Genomic DNA, 20,534 nt, shown 5'->3' with positions numbered 1-20,534 from the left:
TTAAAGGACACGATCTGCATTGCAGTACCCTGAGTTTCAGTTCCCAATGCAGTCTTTCTGCAGCTTTTATTTTCCTCTCATTATATCCATTTATTTATGTATGTATGTGTTACTTCACACTACATAAACATTCTCAGTGAAGCTACATTAATATAATTATATCATTCTTATAAACCTTGATAGTCACATTCATAAAGTATGGAAATGAAGGAACAAGTAACACATAACTCTTACACACACACCTCATACACAACAGGTTTCAGGTGTTTATTCAGGGTAAACATAAAAAGAAAAGAAAAGAGCAGTTTTCAATCAGCAGTACTTCATCTACTACTATCAGGAAAATATATATTATCATACACACATTTTTAAAATAATTATCTAGTTAGAAAATCAGCCTCCATAAAATTGGTTGTTAATGTTTATACCCCTTACTTCTCAAAACTCGTGTTATGTAAAGTACGGGTGCACCAACATGTTAATTCCAGCTGTTCTGCCTGGCAAATGACACATTTACTGATTGCGGTGGATGATGTTTTTGTTTAAAATTTAAAGAAAAAGAAAGCGTGAAGATTTCTTTGTTTCCCTGAAACACATTATGGAATCAAATGTAAAAAAAAAAAAACACAAGAAGTCGTAAATTTCACAATCGGTGTATCCCAAACATACAGTGATCCACAGATCCAACAGTAGCAGAGCTGACTACCTATCCTTGTTGCTACGGAGATCGGTCGTCAACGGGTCGTGCTGAATAGTTTGGTGCAACATCAGAGCGAGGAGACCAGCTCTGTTGGTCATAGCAGTCCTGACATTACGTTCCTGTTCAAAGAGCTCGTCCAGCTTGTACCACTGTGTGGGGGGGAAGGAAAAGAAACAGACCAGTGTGGAAGAGCCAGTGTTAGTTATTTAAAATGACAAAGTCACAAAGAGATTTCCGTCTCATCCCGGGATTGAGCTGCTCTGCCTACTTTAAATCCTTTAATTTGCACAGGTGAATGTAAAGGCGACCCCCCACCCATTTCTACTACTCAGCCGATACAAATCTGCTGTAACCAGACCGTTTTTGGTCCACTACCTGCATTCCCCAGAAAGCTGCCCAACATCTCACCTGATCTGACACATGACTTTCTTTGACTTTGTTTGAACTGTGCAAGCTTTCCAAACTACCGCATCAATCGTGAAGTTGGACTCACCACCCTGACGCGCTCCAAGTCCACCTCGGCTCTCCTGAGCTTTTCCCAGTTGTAATGTTTGTTGCACTTTCTTTTGGAGACTCTGCAATATTCTCCTGTCGGCTCAAACACATTCTTCACTAGAGGGCACCCACACACCTCATCCACAGGCACCTGTGGACCGATCAAAAGAAAGACAGATTAAAGTCTCCACATTGACTGCACTTTATGCTTAGTGGCTTCCCGCTGCCACTTCTTTGCTTTTACACCAAGAAAGCTGTTTTTCTGACCTTTGGATCTCTAGAATGCTCTGGACACAAAACCTGAAGCCTCTTGCAATATGTCTTGCTTTGTGGATTGTACACGTCACAGAAGAGCCTGGTTGCGCTGCAAGAAAAAAAAAACATCATCTTAGTAAATCATCCAACTACAGAAACATTCAAAAAACCTAAAGGCAGCAATGAACTTCACTAACCCTTCTATCCTTGTAGGGTACATTGACCCGAAGGAAGTCTGGCTCTCATACTGTTAAATAATCAGAAAAATAAGTGTTTAGGAAAAGAATGAGCTTGCAGCAGTATCAAGAGAAATGAAAGAAATGATCACCTTTGCATAGCATCTCTCCATATGTCTGAGTGCCACTTTTGGATTGATCGGGTGACTGCAAGACACGCAGAAGATCTGCAGATCTGTGTCCTCGCTGTCGCCTTCATTTACCTGCAAACAGGAACCAAACCAAATCTAGGTGTTCCTTCTGTTCTTCATCTCCAGGTTCAAATAAACAATCAATGCCTGAGACGTGCGCTCACCTCCTCGTCCTGCTGAACCGCCTGCTGCTTCGCTTTGGCGATGATGCCCTCCAGTTCGTGGAAGCGTCGCTCCATCTCGGTGAGGCGGAGCCGGGCGTTCTGCTGTTCCCGGCGTATCCGCTCCAGCTGCTTCTTACCGTGTTCCTCGGCAATGCAGGGGCTCTGCTGCCACTGCTGGATACGCTGAGGGAGGATCTCATAGATCCGGCTGACAAGAACAAAGATTTTAAAACTTTAAAAAAGTGAAGTAAAGATGTCAAAGAAAATTCCAAACGCTTTTCCAGTAAGTTGAGACAAAACAAAAGCAAAAAGAAAGTCTTACTTGGCGGCCAACTTCATGCCGCAGTCCTCAGAGCAGTATTTGGAGTTGGGTCTTGCTCCCGCCACACAGTTCGGTCCCAGGCACTGACGCTGACCTCCGCTATCTCGCAAATCCCCCCTCTCACTGTGCCTGCTTCGGTCTTTGTGCTTCTGCTTCTGCTTGTGGCGACGTGACTCCTTCTGAATGTTTTTTTTCCAAAAACAGATGTTACCATTTTAACACGCGGCAGCTCTTAAAATATCATCATTTTCTATGAGAAAACCAGCCTTACTTTCTTCTCAAACTTCTTTTCTCGTCTCTTGACATGCTTCACCTTTATAGCTTTCTTACGCATGACAGGACTGAAGGGCACCTCGTCTTCGTCCTCACTGGCCCACGCCTGCATAAGAGGAGTGATTGAGTGAGTGCATGTAAAAGTGAGTTTTTTCTTCTCACTGTCGCCAAGTGCTCGCTCATATGGGGCTAACTGTTGGAGTTTTCTCTTTAATATTTACCTTACAGTATGAATCGCCTTCAGGCAACTATTGTTGTGATTTGGCACTATATAAATACAATGGAGTTGAACTGAATTGAACATGCAACAGCGTAATGTGAATCGTTCTCCTACCATGCTGTCGTCCAGTCCTGCCGTCTTGTACTGCTGGTAGAGTTCTGCCTCGCTGTCGTAGTCCTCAGAGTACCGCCTCCGTCTGTGGTGGGAATTGTCCCTCCTTTCTCTCAGAGAGAATTCCTCATCCTTCACACGCAGCATTTTCTGAACACAAGATTTATAGGAATTTAGAAAAACAAACAAACAAAAAACAACCTTTTGATTTACACCCTAGTTTTGATGTCCCTTGCACGTTAATGTGTAACTACTATACTATTACACTCTATGAGGCACTGTTAACACATTATGGAGCTAAAGGGACTTACCCTGGCTCGCACTTCACATTGCCTGAACCTGCACTTCTGTCTGATTTTGTTGGGGCCTCCAAACTTCTTCATGTCCTTGCAGAAATCACACTGAGCACAGTCTTCAGTCCTCCTGCAAGGCTCACATTCCCCGCACATCCTCACTGAACGCTTTACCTGGGGGAAATTAACAAGAGGCAATAAGAGCCAGGACATCCTGGAAAACAAAAAATGAAATCCAAAGCAAAAAATGTACAGACTTTACTAAATTACATAAGACTATGAGGAAGATCAGCCAACCCCAGCCATGCATGTAGCGAATCCACCTCTGCTTATAATGACCACAATAATACAACTTACTTTGGATCCACGCCGCCTTTCACTTCTATAGTCTGGAGTACTTGGAGTGCTGTACTGTCTTTCACCTCTGTCAGAGTCTGGTTCCTTGTCACGATTTTTCTTTGATCTGTATTTTACTTCCAACAAGGGGTTTTCTTCTGGTGATCACAAATACAAGGAAGAGGGATCTTGTTCATTTCCAGGTAAATAAAGAACCAGAGTGAATTTTATTTTATTTAAAAAAGCAAAAAATAAATAAATAAATTATCGTCACCTCTGCATCTCATGCAGTACCATTCCTGGATTGCCTTCGCTATTTTCTCAGTGATGTTAATGCAGTGGCCATGGAACCACTCATTACAGTTGTCACAGCCACTGTCGCCGAGAAACAAATGCATTTAATGAACAAGCATTTAATGTATGAAATACTTCTTCTGTGCCATATTAAACATGACAATAGGGGTATAAATTTTGAGGTGACATAAAAATGTCATATCATGTATGAGACCAAGACAAATTTAGATCTAAAAAGACAATGTTCAAGATAGCAACACACACACAAAAAACATAAGAAAACTTTTTCCAATAAAAGTGGGAACAACAAACATGTTTTCACCGCATAAGAGCGAAAAGAACCCACATCACGTACAACAAGGCTATGGAGGAGGAGATACTAGCAGCTGGTGGTGTGTGGCCCAGATGTAAAGAATTGACTCCCCCCAGGCCTCACTCGCACACTCACTAGTTTTGTACCGTCTGTCAGGAACAGGAAACAGTGGTTGGAAATTACCGTTGGTGTTACATGAGGGAAAAGAAAGGCTTTAAGCATCTGGGTAAAAACTAGAGATGGATCGATCCGATATTACGTATCGGTCCGATACTGACCTAAATCATTGGATTGGATATCGGAGAGAAATAAAAAATGTAACCCGATCCATTAAATATCACAAAAGCATCTAACAAAACTTGCGACATGGCGTGACCCACCTCTTGACCATAGCACGTCGGAGGAGTGCTAAGGTCGGAGGAGCGGCTGTGGTGTGCGAGACCTGTCGGTGGTCTGGTTGAGCATTTGGAGCCGCTATGAGCACCCAAAGCGGCATTTCATCTCCGAGAAAGTTATCCCAGAGAAGTAAAGCAAGTGTGTAAGTTAATTTCTGAAAGTTTGTAAAGAATTCCCACGCTAAGCTTCACAACCGATATATGGAGCGACCGCCTCTTCTTCTCTCCTCCTCCCTCTCCTGTTGTTACTTGAAATCATAAAACTGATCAATGATAGGCTGATCGGCTTTTCTGTTGCAAACTCCTGCAAACATCCCAGCCCTGACATCACTTCAGGGTTTCCGTAGTGTAGTGGTTGTCATGTTCACCTCACAGTCGAAAGGTCCCCGGTCCGTAACCGGGCGGAAACATGGGTCTTTGGGGCAGGGATAGCTCAGTAGGTAAAGTGTTGGCCCTGTGATCGGAAGGTCAGGGGTTCAATTCCCCTCAACGGCTATGGTACCGTCCCTACACACTGCTCAATAGCAGCCCGTTGCTTCACTGAGTGAATGTGTTAAATGCAGAGAGGAATTTCCCCACGGGGGAACAACCAAAGTTTTCATCTGATGTAAAATGTATAGAAATACATTATTGTATCTAGAAACTATTATTCTAATAGTTAGTAGGCTTGTCCTTTTTTCTTTGGGAAAGTACCATCTGTGCAGTCTGCAATTCTGTTGAAGAAAGATGTCAAATCTATTTAATTATTGTGGAAATATAATTGACGTCTGTGCATTTGTTTTACACATGCATTAAATTAAAGTCGATTACATTGATTAAGCATTATGAGATGGAGGGTGGGAGGGTGGTTCCCTATGTTTTTTGCTGCGAGTTGGCAACCCTATTAGTTAGGGGAAATATTAAACAACCTAAGTACTCTTTAAAATACCAGAATAGGGAGGATGGTGTAGGTTTAAGTTTATTAGAATGATCAGTATTGCTGAACTATGAAATATGGGTGCAGTGGATTTTTTGCATACAGGTATAACAGAATAGCTTTAGTTTTATTTTTTAAAACTTGAGTATGAGTTTTATTGATTATAAAACACACTATATCAGATTCATTTCGGTATCGGCAGATATCCAAATTTATTATATTGGTATCGGTCATTAAAAAGTGGTATCGTGCAATCTCTAGTAAAAACTGGACCCATGATGAAACACTACAACAAGTAAAAAATATTCTTCATTTTTAATATATGACAATACTGTGCAGACTGCTGATGAGTTACACTGCCTTGGCTACTTTTGTGCTTACATTTGATCTATGCTGGGTCACTACTTTTGCACTATAATGCTGCTGCTGACACCTTGGTTCACACTGACAATTAGAAAAAAGCTGATAGGAAAAGAAGGATGGAAAATGCCTGGAATTTAGTTACACTTGCAAATACTGCTGCCTCCAAACTGCAAGCATCAATAAAATGTTACAGTATTGTTTTCTAGATCTGTGCATATATCCTTATTGGTAGTTTTCTCGAAATAGAAGATCTTCATTTTTTTTTAAAAATCTCTGATAACATTGCTGAAGCTAGCGCCCACCCCTACTGCGCATACTGCAAATATAAAACTGATATATACTTACATCATGAAGCAGTTGATGTCTGGTTTCCGACAAATACAGTAAAGAGGTGCGTTCTCCCCCTCCATACCAGTGTTCTCAGGCACTGGTACATGGTCAGTGTCAGACACTTCACTGTCCTACAACATACCACATAGGACCACATTAGAAATGACATGTATGTAGACATGCTAATTATACCTGGCTAAATGGATGCAGTAACAAAATGTTACTAACTACTCTAGTTATTAGTTTCCAGATGTGTGCAGTTGCTCCAGTCTTACTGACAGTATACTGTTTCAAACACCAGTGCCAACATTTTATTTTTTAAATCTTAGTATGATTCTGCACCAAGACTTGTGGCCTGTTGCTCGGTAACTTATTGTCTGACTACATTAACTACAGTTCATAAACATCATTCATTTTCTCCTACTTATTTTATTCAGGTTGTATTTCAGCTGTCATAGGGCAAAAGTACACCCTGGACAGGTCGCCAGTCTGTTGGAGGGTTATTAGAGAGACTCAGACAACCACTCACACCAACAGCAACTAACCTAACCCCGCGCATGTCTTTGGAGTTCAACACCAGTCTGGCCGAATCACAGATAAGCAGGGTGTCTGTGCTGCAGAGCACAGCTGTGTCAGAGACTCTCGACATCAATGTAGCGTTAAGGATGCGGAGCGATGGGTGCACTAACACAATGTAAATATTAAAGTTCTCGCCATTGTCAATATGCTGTTGCGCTCTTGTTCGTATTATTGCAACCACATCTCGAGTCTAGCTTACCCTAAAAGTTTGGAGAGAATTGGTCTGTTAATAAACGCGATCGATTGTTTGGGACTGCTCTAGCCATCACGTCGCATAAACAACTCTACTTCCGGTGGGAAAACTAATTAAGGGTAAAGTCGCACTAATAACACCTACCACTCACGTTCATAAGCATACACTATGATCACTTCCACGCAGTAACGTTGTAATAAATATAATCCCCGGTAAAGTCAATTAGCGAACACTACTGGCATGTAATGCCAATGGCGACCATTTCACAAACTGTAGAAAATGCTCAAAATGTGGTCGGCACCAAAAGTGAAGGGCTGACAGTTGTGTTTATATACGAACCGTAAGCGCTAATGTTGGTTAGCATCAGCTAAAGCGAGGAAGTTTGACACTTGCAGAGGCAGTGAACGCAGAGAGAGCTTAAAAACGCATTGTGTTTTTGTTTTTTGTTTTTTGCATTAAGACGTTGCACACAAAATTACAGATATAACGGTGACTTAGCTGCTCGTTGGATAAACCCATGGACCTTAGAAAAGATCAACACTACTCGGATGTAAGCACCCGTGTATAACACAATAGGCAAAATTACGCTTGCTAACCTTTCCACATCACAGGCTTCACATTAAATAAACATTTTTTTCAAATACTCACCATGATCTGAGACCGTTTAAATATTTTGTTACTCTGCAAATATGGCAGTATGAAGCTAAACCTTTAGCTTGACGGCTAAAGCAATGCTAAGATTTACACGGAAACGATCAGCGGACATCGTCAAAGTACTATTGGTCTACATTCTTCTTCTATGGTAGCAGACTGGGCAGAGTAACAGCCAACTTTAAACTGCGCCATCTGTTGGCACCAATTACAGTAGAAAACATGATTGCGACAACACGTTTTTTGGGGAAAATAACAGAGATTGAAACTTTATTGATAATTTGTCCAAGTTGAAAAATGCCCTCCTCCAAAAGTATCACGTGACAACCTCATTGCCTTACAGAATTATGACGTCACACACGTAGAATCTTACCACCATTCTTTCCTTTGATCCAAAAACCTATAAATAGGGGTGAAGAGCAACGACTTTTAGTCCGTTTCTCGCAGCCTTGATGTGTGCAGCATTGAACCGTTTGCCAGAAAAGCCTTTTGAAATATTTGGATCCTTTGCAGTTGTAACTGTATCCAGAACCAACATGTCTCAAGCAAATCCAAAGGGACAAGAAGTTGACCCATACGCTCTTCCCTGGGATGAGCCACTAGACTCTTCCCTTTCCTCTCTTCCCTGGTGTGACCAAGTGGAACTAGAGGAAAAGCGTTTGGAAGAAATGGAGGATGAAGCGCTCAGAAACGCAGAGAAGATTAAGTTCTTGATGGAGGAAAATGAGCGAAAGAGCGCTGAAGTAAAAAAGTTGTCATACCAGCTTCAAGAAAAGGAAGCTATTATTGAGGAGAAACAACAGGATCTCCATGACATGGACAAAAAGAACCAGGAGCTCCAAGGAAAACTTGATGAAGCCCTGCAACAAAATAAAAAACTTGTCCAAGAGAAGAAACAAGACGGCATGAAGAAGAGAGGGCTGCACAGCAATCTCCAAGAAATGGAGCTAATGTACAGTGTAGACAAAAAAAGGCTTGATCGCACACTGCAAGAAAATGAAAAGCTTCTCAAAGAGAAAAGGCAAAAGGAGTTAAAAGAGAAAGAAATGCATTCCAAGCTTCAGAGCATCAAGCAACACATTGAAAGCTTGCAAGGAAAGCTTGATCAAGCTCTGCGACAAAATAGAAAACTCCTCCAAGAGAAGATGCAAGACAGCACGAAGAAGAGAGGGCTGCACTCCAAGCTCCGAGACATGGAGCTAATGTACAATGTTGACAAAAAAAGGCTTGATCGCACAGAGCAAGCAAATGAGAAGCTTCTCCAAGAGAAAAGGGAACAAGAAATCAAACAAAAAGAAATGGATTCCAATCTGCAGAGCATCAAGCAACAAAATGAAAGCTTGCAAGGAAAGCTTGATGAAGCTCTGCGACAGAATAAAGAAATCCTTCAAGAGAAAGAGCAGCTGGACAGAAAGCAGGGAGACATGGAGTGCCAACTCCAGCTCATGGAGGGAAACAACAGGATGCTGCAGGTAAAGTTCGAAGAGACACTGCACAAATATCAAGACCTGCTTCAAGAGAGAGAACAGCTGGTCAGTAAGCAGAGAGAAGAAAAACTTCTTCTCCAGGAGTTTGAGAAACAGGAGGCAACATCTAAAGTGCTGAAAGAAAGGTTGGAAGAAAAACAAGCTGAAATAGAAGAAGTGGAGAAAAAATGCAACAAGCTGCAGAAGCAAAACACCGAAACAATCGAGGAGCTGAAAATCCTCATCCTCGAGAAAAAGGTGCTCGTGGAAGAGCAGCTGAAGAAAAAGAAAAAACGCTTCTGCTTCTTCTGGAGGAGGAACACTCCTTCTTTCAGTACTGCCAATGTCACCTCTTCTTCCCCCACCTCTGTTCCAGCTTAATCCCCCCCCCCCCCCCCTTAACTACTAACACCTCTCCCATCTCCCTCCCCTCTTTTCACAATCACCCCCCAACCAGTCCCGACAGTTGACTGCCCCCTCTAGAGCCTGGTTCTGTCATAGGTTTCTTCCTTTAAAGGGAGTTTTTCCTATCCACTGTCGCCTAGTGCTTGCTCAGAGGGGATTGTTGGGGTTTTCTCTCCTCTCTCCCTTTACTTTCCATCCCACCCACCCCCACCTTTTCTTTTTTCTTAATAATTGAACAATAAAAACAATTGGCCGCTAATTAAATGTGTCAAATCAATGTCTTTATTCAAGAATACAAGAAATGGGTAATAGCTGCATGTGTGTTTGTGTGTGTGCATAATATGCATACTTTACGTGTTGGATCCAAATCCCACAAGGAATTAAATAAAACAAGAAGACAAACAAAAACAAATATTTCTCTCCCTTCCCAGGTCAGGAATCAGGATGAGGAAGAAATGAGGTCAGATCAGTGCAGGTTTTTGCACTACTGACATAAAGTTTCTGCTGATTAAAAAAAGTATGTCGATATTTCTGAAATACATTTGCAAACAAATAACTTTGACAACTTGTGTTTTTTCATAAAAGAAAAAAGAAAAATCAGAGAGCAGAGCTGGTAAAACAGCTTAGCTCCGCAGGTTACAGGAGATCAGATGCCAAATACTTTTCATGACAGTCTTCGTTATTGCATAAATCTCCCCTTTTATCATTGATCAGTAAATCACTGCATATACATTCATCTAACCGTTATAATTTCATGAGTAAAGATTCTCAGATGACTGAATGGCGGTTTTAGTAAATGTTGAACTTTATTGTGATTTCTATTTTTAGAATCAATAGCACACATTTTGATTTCGTTTTGCAAGCTGCTGATTTCACACAGATCCACTGCCCAAACGTGCCTTTGAGTTTTTCATCATTTAACAAGAATAGGCTCAGGCAATCATTGTGGAATTAGGCTTTGGGAAGGTCTGGGGACAGGTATGATGGTGGTGGTTTTAAAGCACTGTGGCACAACAGCTTGACTCAGGGAGATGTTAAAGATGCCCGCTAGGACATCAGTCAGCTGGTCAGCACGGGCTCCGAGCACGCGTCCAGGTATATTGTCTGGTCCAGCAGCTTTGTGTGGGTTGACTTTAGTGAGAGTCCTTCTCACACTGGCCGTGGACAGGGACAGCACTTGGTTGTCTGGCAAGCGGGTGGCCCTCTATAGTCCGTCTTGCGTCCCATTTAAGCAAGTGCGTGTTCACACTGCCCCTGGATGTCCTGGCCTCTGAGGTTAAGGTGTACGGCTCCTGGTTGTCAACTGACCAATTTATCATGGCAAAGCCTGTGGTGGACAAAAGATAAGAGGCTGATTATAAAAATGATCCATGCACGCCTTATGACCTACAGCATGTACAGTTAACACAGCTAAATGGCTGTGAAATTGTAAAATTACTTTTGAAATAAAGCTATTCAAAGTCAATTAACTGTGACTATAATAATAGCAATGTTAGCCAGCAAACAAAACGTTAGCACTAATTAAAATAAGCTGCTAGGTGATGTTACTGTTTCAAGTTCTCTCATTGTTTGACATGTAGGGCAGATATTTTGGTGACACTGAGATCAGCCAGACACTAAACAGCAGTGTAATATCAACGCTAGATTAGATGTTTTCTAATCCGATAAAATGACATTATTCCTGTTTATAGAAGATGTTTGTCGTCTGTTTGTTTGACTGACAGGAACAGGAAATAGTGGTTGGAAATTACTGTTGGTGTTACATGAGGGTAAAGAAGGGCTTTAAGCACCTGGGTAAAAACTGGACCCATGATGAAACACTACAACAAGTACAACATATTCTTCAGTTTTAATATGTGACCATACTGTGCAGACTGCTGATGAGTTACACGGTTACATTTCATTAATCATTGTTAAACTAAAGTGGTAAGCAGTTACTTTATCCTTTCACTTAAAATTTCCAGGAAAAACACTACCTTGGCTACTTTTGTGCTTACATTTGATCTATGCTGGGTCACTACTTTTGCACTATAATGCTGCTGCTGACACCTTGGTTCACACTGACAACTAGAAAAAAGCTGATAGGAAAAGAAGGATGGAAAATGCCTGGAATTTAGTTACACTTGCAAATACTGCTTCCTCCAAACTGCAAGCATCAATTGTCAGGCTCAGGAGAGACTCGGAGGCAGACCGTCACTTAAGTTCACAATTTATTTACACACAGACACCAGGTGCGGATATATACAGGTGAGGGGGCACAGGAAGAGGGTCTCCGGGGAACACAGGCACGGGAAGGGGATGGCTATGTACACAATCCTTCACTGGAGCTCAGGTAGCTCGGACTCCGGCTTTTAGCTCACCAAACGGCGGTCCTCAGGCTGGCGAGAAATCTGACACAGGGAGGAAAAACAGGTAAGTTGCGGCACGAAAGAAACTCGGGAAAAAGCTCAGATTGGCGATGACACTGACGAGTGTTACACAATAATCCAGCGAAGAAGCACTCTCAGCAGCCGCCTTAAGAAGTGGATGAGATGATTGTTTGCAGGTGTCCGAGCCAGGGGCTGGAGCCGTCATGACTCCGCCCCGGTAGAGCGCAGTGCGCGGGAGGGGAGAGAGATGCAGCACAACAAAAACACTTGTAGCCATACAGAGTCAGCCGAGAAGGCACAGGCTCATGACATCAATAAAATGTTACAGTATTGTTTTCTAGATCTGTGCATATATCCTTATTGGTAGTTTTCTCGAAATAGAAGATCTTCATTTTAAAAGAAAACCTCTGATAACATTGCTGAAGCTAGCGCCCACCCCTACTGCGCATACTGCAAATAGAAAACTGATATATACTTACATCATGGAGCAGTTGATGTCTGGTTTCCGACAAATACAGTAAAGAGGTGCGTTCTCCCCCTCCATACCAGTGTTCTCAGGCACTGGTACATGGTCAGTGTCAGACACTTCACTGTCCTACAACATACCACATAGGACCACATTAGAAATGACATATTACAGTAGAAAACATTATTGCGACAACACGTTTTTTGGGGAAAATAACAGAGATTGAAACTTTATTGATAATTTGTCCAAGTTGAAAAATGCCCTCCTCCAAAAGTATCACGTGACAACCTCATTGCCTTACAGAATTATGACGTCACACACGTAGAATCTTACCACCATTCTTTCCTTTGATCCAAAAACCTATAAATAGGGGTGAAGCGCAACGACTTTTAGTCCGTTTCTCGCAGCCTTGATGTGTGCAGCATTGAACCGTTTGCCAGAAAAGCCTTTTGAAATATTTGGATCCTTTGCAGTTGTAACTGTATCCAGAACCAACATGTCTCAAGCAAATCCAAAGGGACAAGAAGTTGACCCATACGCTCTTCCTTGGGATGAGCCACTAGACTCTTCCCTTTCCTCTCTTCCCTGGTGTGACCAAGTGGAACTAGAGGAAAAGCGTTTGGAAGAACTGGAGGATGAAGCGCTCAGAAACGCAGAGAAGATTAAGTTCTTGATGGAGGAAAATGAGCGAAAGAGCGCTGAAGTAAAAAAGTTGTCATACCAGCTTCAAGAAAAGGAAGCTATTATTGAGGAGAAACAACAGGATCTCCATGACATGGACAAAAAGAACCAGGAGCTCCAAGGAAAACTTGATGAAGCCCTGCAACAAAATGAAAAACTTGTCCAAGAGAAGAAACAAGACGGCATGAAGAAGAGAGGGCTGCACAGCAATCTCCAAGAAATGGAGCTAATGTACAATGTAGACAAAAAAAGGCTTGATCGCACACTGCAAGAAAATGAAAAGCTTCTCAAAGAGAAAAGGCAAAAGGAGTTAAAAGAGAAAGAAATGCATTCCAAGCTTCAGAGCATCAAGCAACACATTGAAAGCTTGCAAGGAAAGCTTGATCAAGCTCTGCGACAAAATAGAAAACTCCTCCAAGAGAAGATGCAAGACAGCACGAAGAAGAGAGGGCTGCACTCCAAGCTCCGAGACATGGAGCTAATGTACAATGTTGACAAAAAAAGGCTTGATCGCACAGAGCAAGCAAATGAGAAGCTTCTCCAAGAGAAAAGGGAACAAGAAATCAAACAAAAAGAAATGGATTCCAATCTGCAGAGCATCAAGCAACAAAATGAAAGCTTGCAAGGAAAGCTTGATGAAGCTCTGCGACAGAATAAAGAAATCCTTCAAGAGAAAGAGCAGCTGGACAGAAAGCAGGGAGACATGGAGTGCCAACTCCAGCTCATGGAGGGAAACAACAGGATGCTGCAGGTAAAGTTCGAAGAGACACTGCACAAATATCAAGACCTGCTTCAAGAGAGAGAACAGCTGGTCAGTAAGCAGAGAGAAGAAAAACTTCTTCTCCAGGAGTTTGAGAAACAGGAGGCAACATCTAAAGTGCTGAAAGAAAGGTTGGAAGAAAAACAAGCTGAAATAGAAGAAGTGGAGAAAAAATGCAACAAGCTGCAGAAGCAAAACACCGAAACAATCGAGGAGCTGAAAATCCTCATCCTCGAGAAAAAGGTGCTCGTGGAAAAGCAGCTGAAGAAAAAGAAAAAACGCTTCTGCTTCTTCTGGAGGAGGAACACTCCTTCTTTCAGTACTGCCAATGTCACCTCTTCTTCCCCCACCTCTGCTCCAGCTTAATTCCCCCCCCCCTCCCCTTAACTACTAACACCTCTCCCATCTCCCTCCCCTCTTTTCACAGTCACCCCCCAACCAGTCCCGACAGTTGACTGCCCCCTCTAGAGCCTGGTTCTGTCATAGGTTTCTTCCTTTAAAGGGAGTTTTTCCTATCCACTGTCGCCTAGTGCTTGCTCAGAGGGGATTGTTGGGGTTTTCTCTCCTCTCTCCCTTTACTTTCCATCCCACCCACCCCCACCTTTTCTTTTTTCTTAATAATTGAACAATAAAAACAATTGGCCGCTAATTAAATGTGTCAAATCAATGTCTTTATTCAAGAATACAAGAAATGGGTAATAGCTGCATGTGTGTTTGTGTGTGTGCATAATATGCATACTTTACGTGTTGGATCCAAATCCCACAAGGAATTAAATAAAACAAGAAGACAAACAAAAACAAATATTTCTCTCCCTTCCCAGGTCAGGAATCAGGATGAGGAAGAAATGAGGTCAGATCAGTGCAGGTTTTTGCACTACTGACATAAAGTTTCTGCTGATTAAAAAAAGTATGTCGATATTTCTGAAATACATTTGCAAACAAATAACTTTGACAACTTGTCTTTTTTCATAAAAGAAAAATCAGAGAGCAGAGCTGGTAAAACAGCTTAGCTCCGCAGGTTACAGGAGATCAGATGCCAAATACTTTTCATGACAGTCTTCGTTATTGCATAAATCTCCCCTTTTATCATTGATCAGTAAATCACTGCATATACATTCATCTAACCGTTATAATTTCATGAGTAAAGATTCTCAGATGACTGAATGGCGGTTTTAGTAAATGTTGAACTTTATTGTGATTTCTATTTTTAGAATCAATTGCACACATTTTGATTTCGTTTTGCAAGCTGCTGATTTCACACAGATCCACTGCCCAAACGTGCCTTTGAGTTTTTCATCATTTAACAAGAATAGGCTCAGGCAATCATTGTGGAATTAGGCTTTGGGAAGGTCTGGGGACAGGTATGATGGTGGTGGTTTTAAAGCACTGTGGCACAACAGCTTGACTCAGGGAGATGTTAAAGATGCCCGCTAGGACATCAGTCAGCTGGTCAGCACGGGCTCCGAGCACGCGTCCAGGTATATTGTCTGGTCCAGCAGCTTTGTGTGGGTTGACTTTAGTGAGAGTCCTTCTCACACTGGCCGTGGACAGGGACAGCACTTGGTTGTCTGGCAAGCGGGTGGCCCTCTATAGTCCGTCTTGCGTCCCATTTAAGCAAGTGCGTGTTCACACTGCCCCTGGATGTCCTGGCCTCTGAGGTTAAGGTGTACGGCTCCTGGTTGTCAACTGACCAATTTATCATGGCAAAGCCTGTGGTGGACAAAAGATAAGAGGCTGATTATAAAAATGATCCATGCACGCCTTATGACCTACAGCATGTACAGTTAACACAGCTAAATGGCTGTGAAATTGTAAAATTACTTTTGAAATAAAGCTATTCAAAGTCAATTAACTGTGACTATAATAATAGCAATGTTAGCCAGCAAACAAAACGTTAGCACTAATTAAAACTAGAAAGTGCATTTTCTGAAGAAACTGCAGTGTGAATGCTTGAATCTGAATGTATGCACTGAAATGAATTAATTGCTGAATTTTGAGTTAAAAATATTGAATGAGATTTAAAAAAAACAACAAAAAAAAATGAATTTAACCTGAAAACAAAGGTGCTGAACTGCTAAAAGCTGAAGGTTACACAGAAGAAGGAGTTGGAAAAAAACTGAAAATGTTTTAATTGTAAATTAGAAAAACCTAAGAAATGAGAAAAGAACATTTAGAGTCAGAAAACATCTGAAAGAATATTAAAAGGTCATATTCTTTGAATCACTGAATGACTAAAATGTGATCCCTCCACTTGGACCCACACAGTTTAAAAAGTTTACATCTCTGAGCTTTGAAAGACAAGATGTTGGAAAAAGAACAACGATGGCGACGTTTTGAGGGTAAAATGATGGCTGTAACACTGTGGACACAGCAGCAGTTGAAAGAGAAGTGCTTAAGATGAATCTTGGTACAGTGGCAGAGAGAGCTCGTTAAGCAGGCAGGTGTGAGCCTGGTTGCTATAGTGACCGCACCCAATGGCTCCATACACACGGACACAGACATGCACCTCACTTTTGCTGCTTAAAATGAACAGAAAAGTCAGGCCGAAACAAATCGTTCCCAAATGAAAAGTAAAAGTCGTATTGACAAAATTCTTTCACTGTGAGCGACAGCCATGTCTAGTCTACCAAATTCTCAGTTTTCATGCCTGTGGAGTTTATTATATGGACGTGGTGACAGTGGAAAGACACCATGCTCTTCTGATTTTCAAACGAACCTTCTGAGCCATTTTAACATTAGAGTCTATGGAAGAGTTGGAGGGAGGAGGCTGTGCATTGGTGACATTTATGAAAGAACCATAACACCTAGTACAATAGTAAACACATTGGATGAAAGAGGACAGCCATGGCTACGTTTTGAGGGTAAAATCATACCTGTAGAGCAAACGCTGCGGACACAGCAGCAGTTTTAAAAAAGATTTTAAGATTATTTTTTTTGCTCCTCTCACTCTAGCAGTTGAGCTGCCTCACTCTAGCCCCAACATTCCGTCCCATACACACCCATTATAAACTCTGAAACGGGTGAAAAAACATCATGAAACTTAAACTGGAACTGAAGAAAAAGTATAATAGATATTGAAAAGATAAATGCAAGTTGAATAGTTGAATGTCTTGTCTTCGTTTTAAAGTTTGAATGGTGGCTCTATGTCAATGTATGTGGAAGTAGTAAGAGTTTAAAAATGAGTAAGTTGAATGAGGATTTGAAGGGTCTCCCCATTGAAATACATTATAAATTTTTGTTGAATAAAGTTGAATAAAATTAAAAATATAAATGTTAAAAATATGAAAAATGGAAGCAGTGTTGTCCAAAAGAATAGGAATCTAACGGTGTTGGAATGGTTTTTCTAAGTTGAACGGTTTTGAAGGAGTAGGATTACAAAAAACGTACGGAATACAGAATAAAATATAATAATAATAATAATAATAATAATAATAACTAGAAAGTGCATTTTCTGAAGAAACTGCAGTGTGAATGCTTGAATCTGAATGTATGCACTGAAATGAATTAATTGCTGAATTTTGAGTTAAAAATATTGAATGAGATTAAAAAAAAACAAAAAAAAAAAACGAATTTAACCTGAAAACAAAGGTGCTGAACTGCTAAAAGCTGAAGGTTACACAGAAGAAGGAGTTGGAAAAAAACTGAAAATGTTTTAATTGTAAATTAGAAAAACCTAAGAAATGAGAAAAGAACATTTAGAGTCAGAAAACATCTGAATGAATATTAAAAGGTCATATTCTTTGAATCACTGAATGACTCAAATGTGATCCCTCCACTTTGATCCACACAGTTTAAAAAGTTTACATCTCTGAGCTTTGAAAGACAAGATGTTGGAAAAAGAACAACGATGGCGACGTTTTGAGGGTAAAATGATGGCTGTAACACTGTGGACACAGCAGCAGTTGAAAGAGAAGTGCTTAAGATGAATCTTGGTACAGTGGCAGGCAGAGCTCGTTAAGCAGGCAGGTGTGAGCCTGGTTGCTATAGTGACCGCACCCAATGGCTCCATACACACGACACAGACATGCACCTCACTTTTGCTGCTTAAAATGAACAGAAAAGTCAGGCCGAAACAAATCGTTCCCAAATTAAAAGTACAAGTCGTATTGACAAAATTCTTTCACCGTGAGCGACAGCAGCTTCTAGTCTACCGAATTCTCAGTTTTCATGCCTGTGGAGTTTATTATATGGACGTGGTGACAGTGGAAAGACACCATGCTCTTCTGATTTTCAAACGAACCTTCTGAGCCATTTTAACATTAGAGTCTATGGAAGAGTTGGAGGGAGGAGGCTGTGCATTGGTGACATTTATGAAAGAACCATAACACCTAGTACAATAGTAAACACATTGGATGAAAGAGGACCGCCATGGCTACGTTTTGAGGGTAAAATCATACCTGTAGAGCAAACGCTGCGGACACAGCAGCAGTTTTAAAAAAGATTTTAAGATTAATTTTTTTGCTCCTCTCACTCTAGCAGTTGAGCTGTCTCACTCTAGCCCCAACATTCCGTCCCATACACACCCATTATAAACTCTGAAACGGGTGAAAAAACATCATGAAACTTAAACTGGAACTGAAGAAAAAGTATAATAGATATTGAAAAGATAAATGCAAGTTGAATAGTTGAATGTCTTGTCTTCGTTTTAAAGTTTGAATGGTGGCTCTATGTCAATGTATGTGGAAGTAGTAAGAGTTTAAAAATGAGTAAGTTGAATGAGGATTTGAAGGGTCTCCCCATTGAAATACATTATAAATTTTTGTTGAATAAAGTTGAATAAAATTAAAAATATAAATGTTAAAAATATGAAAAATGGAAGCAGTGTTGTCCAAAAGAATAGGAATCTAACGGTGTTTGAATGGTTTTTCTAAGTTGAACGGTTTTGAAGGAGTAGGATTACAAAAAACGTACGGAATACAGAATAAAATATAATAATAATAATAAAGATTACAACAACAATACTGTGAATGCTTTTCAAGCATTCACACTAATAAAGATTACAACAACAATACTGTGAATGCTTTTCAAGCATTCACACTAATAAGCTGCTAGGTGATGTTACTGTTTCAAGTTCTCTCATTGTTTGACATGTAGGGCAGATATTTTGGTGACACTGAGATCAGCCAGACACTAAACAGCAGTGTAATATCAACGCTAGATTAGATGTTTTCTAATCCGATAAAATGACATTATTCCTGTTTATAGAAGATGTTTGTCGTCTGTTTGTTTGACTGACAGGAACAGGAAATAGTGGTTGGAAATTACTGTTGGTGTTACATGAGGGTAAAGAAGGGCTTTAAGCACCTGGGTAAAAACTGGACCCATGATGAAACACTACAACAAGTACAACATATTCTTCAGTTTTAATATGTGACCATACTGTGCAGACTGCTGATGAGTTACACGGTTACATTTCATTAATCATTGTTAAACTAAAGTGGTAAGCAGTTACTTTATCCTTTCACTTAAAATTTCCAGGAAAAACACTACCTTGGCTACTTTTGTGCTTACATTTGATCTATGCTGGGTCACTACTTTTGCACTATAATGCTGCTGCTGACACCTTGGTTCACACTGACAACTAGAAAAAAGCTGATAGGAAAAGAAGGATGGAAAATGCCTGGAATTTAGTTACACTTGCAAATACTGCTTCCTCCAAACTGCAAGCATCAATTGTCAGGCTCAGGAGAGACTCGGAGGCAGACCGTCACTTAAGTTCACAATTTATTTACACACAGACACCAGGTGCGGATATATACAGGTGAGGGGGCACAGGAAGAGGGTCTCCGGGGAACACAGGCACGGGAAGGGGATGGCTATGTACACAATCCTTCACTGGAGCTCAGGTAGCTCGGACTCCGGCTTTTAGCTCACCAAACGGCGGTCCTCAGGCTGGCGAGAAATCTGACACAGGGAGGAAAAACAGGTAAGTTGCGGCACGAAAGAAACTCGGGAAAAAGCTCAGATTGGCGATGACACTGACGAGTGTTACACAATAATCCAGCGAAGAAGCACTCTCAGCAGCCGCCTTAAGAAGTGGATGAGATGATTGTTTGCAGGTGTCCGAGCCAGGGGCTGGAGCCGTCATGACTCCGCCCCGGTAGAGCGCAGTGCGCGGGAGGGGAGAGAGATGCAGCACAACAAAAACACTTGTAGCCATACAGAGTCAGCCGAGAAGGCACAGGCTCATGACATCAATAAAATGTTACAGTATTGTTTTCTAGATCTGTGCATATATCCTTATTGGTAGTTTTCTCGAAATAGAAGATCTTCATTTTAAAAGAAAACCTCTGATAACATTGCTGAAGCTAGCGCCCACCCCTACTGCGCATACTGCAAATAGAAAACTGATATATACTTACATCATGGAGCAGTTGATGTCTGGTTTCCGACAAATACAGTAAAGAGGTGCGTTCTCCCCCTCCATACCAGTGTTCTCAGGCACTGGTACATGGTCAGTGTCAGACACTTCACTGTCCTACAACATACCACATAGGACCACATTAGAAATGACATATTACAGTAGAAAACATTATTGCGACAACACGTTTTTTGGGGAAAATAACAGAGATTGAAACTTTATTGATAATTTGTCCAAGTTGAAAAATGCCCTCCTCCAAAAGTATCACGTGACAACCTCATTGCCTTACAGAATTATGACGTCACACACGTAGAATCTTACCACCATTCTTTCCTTTGATCCAAAAACCTATAAATAGGGGTGAAGCGCAACGACTTTTAGTCCGTTTCTCGCAGCCTTGATGTGTGCAGCATTGAACCGTTTGCCAGAAAAGCCTTTTGAAATATTTGGATCCTT

The 20,534-nt window shown here is 41.1% G+C and overlaps 1 protein-coding gene and 2 long non-coding RNA genes across 3 annotated transcripts; all 3 read right to left on the bottom strand.

The window, feature by feature from the left end:
- Positions 1-246: 246 nt before the first annotated feature.
- Positions 247-7,882, bottom strand: cxxc1b (CXXC finger protein 1b). Its single transcript, XM_026168833.2, has 14 exons — positions 7,568-7,882; positions 6,163-6,278; positions 3,811-3,911; positions 3,558-3,694; positions 3,219-3,374; positions 2,911-3,057; positions 2,575-2,682; positions 2,304-2,482; positions 1,982-2,189; positions 1,779-1,889; positions 1,648-1,697; positions 1,463-1,559; positions 1,194-1,346; positions 247-849 (listed from the first exon to the last, which is right to left on the bottom strand). The coding sequence occupies exons 1-14, from the start codon at positions 7,568-7,570 to the stop codon at positions 703-705; spliced, it is 1,713 nt and encodes a 570-aa protein (XP_026024618.1). The 5' UTR covers positions 7,571-7,882; the 3' UTR covers positions 247-702.
- Positions 7,883-9,700: 1,818 nt separating this feature from the next.
- Positions 9,701-12,052, bottom strand: LOC113022907 (uncharacterized). Its single transcript, XR_013909067.1, has 3 exons — positions 11,911-12,052; positions 11,563-11,831; positions 9,701-10,768 (listed from the first exon to the last, which is right to left on the bottom strand). It is a non-coding gene; the product is annotated as an uncharacterized LOC113022907 (long non-coding RNA).
- A 2,829-nt stretch (positions 12,053-14,881) lies between these two features.
- Positions 14,882-19,842, bottom strand: LOC145428754 (uncharacterized). Its single transcript, XR_013909068.1, has 3 exons — positions 19,701-19,842; positions 19,477-19,621; positions 14,882-15,427 (listed from the first exon to the last, which is right to left on the bottom strand). It is a non-coding gene; the product is annotated as an uncharacterized LOC145428754 (long non-coding RNA).
- Between the last annotated feature and the right edge of the window lie 692 nt (positions 19,843-20,534).

Source organism: Astatotilapia calliptera, chromosome 5 (assembly GCF_964374335.1).
Source record: "Astatotilapia calliptera chromosome 5, fAstCal68.1, whole genome shotgun sequence".
In the NCBI taxonomy this organism is placed as follows: Eukaryota; Metazoa; Chordata; class Actinopteri; order Cichliformes; family Cichlidae; genus Astatotilapia; species Astatotilapia calliptera.
Note: the sequence above shows the minus strand (reverse complement) of the source record. Positions and strands in the feature narration are given on the sequence as shown.

Bases quoted from the DNA above. Each gene is read 5' to 3' on its own strand.
- cxxc1b (XM_026168833.2), bottom strand. The intron at 3,912-6,162 runs GTAAGTATATAT...TCTCGGCGACAG, and splicing joins GACATCAACTGCTTCATGAT to TGGCTGTGACAACTGTAATG. The intron at 1,698-1,778 runs GTGATCATTTCT...ATTATTTAACAG, and splicing joins TGGAGAGATGCTATGCAAAG to TATGAGAGCCAGACTTCCTT.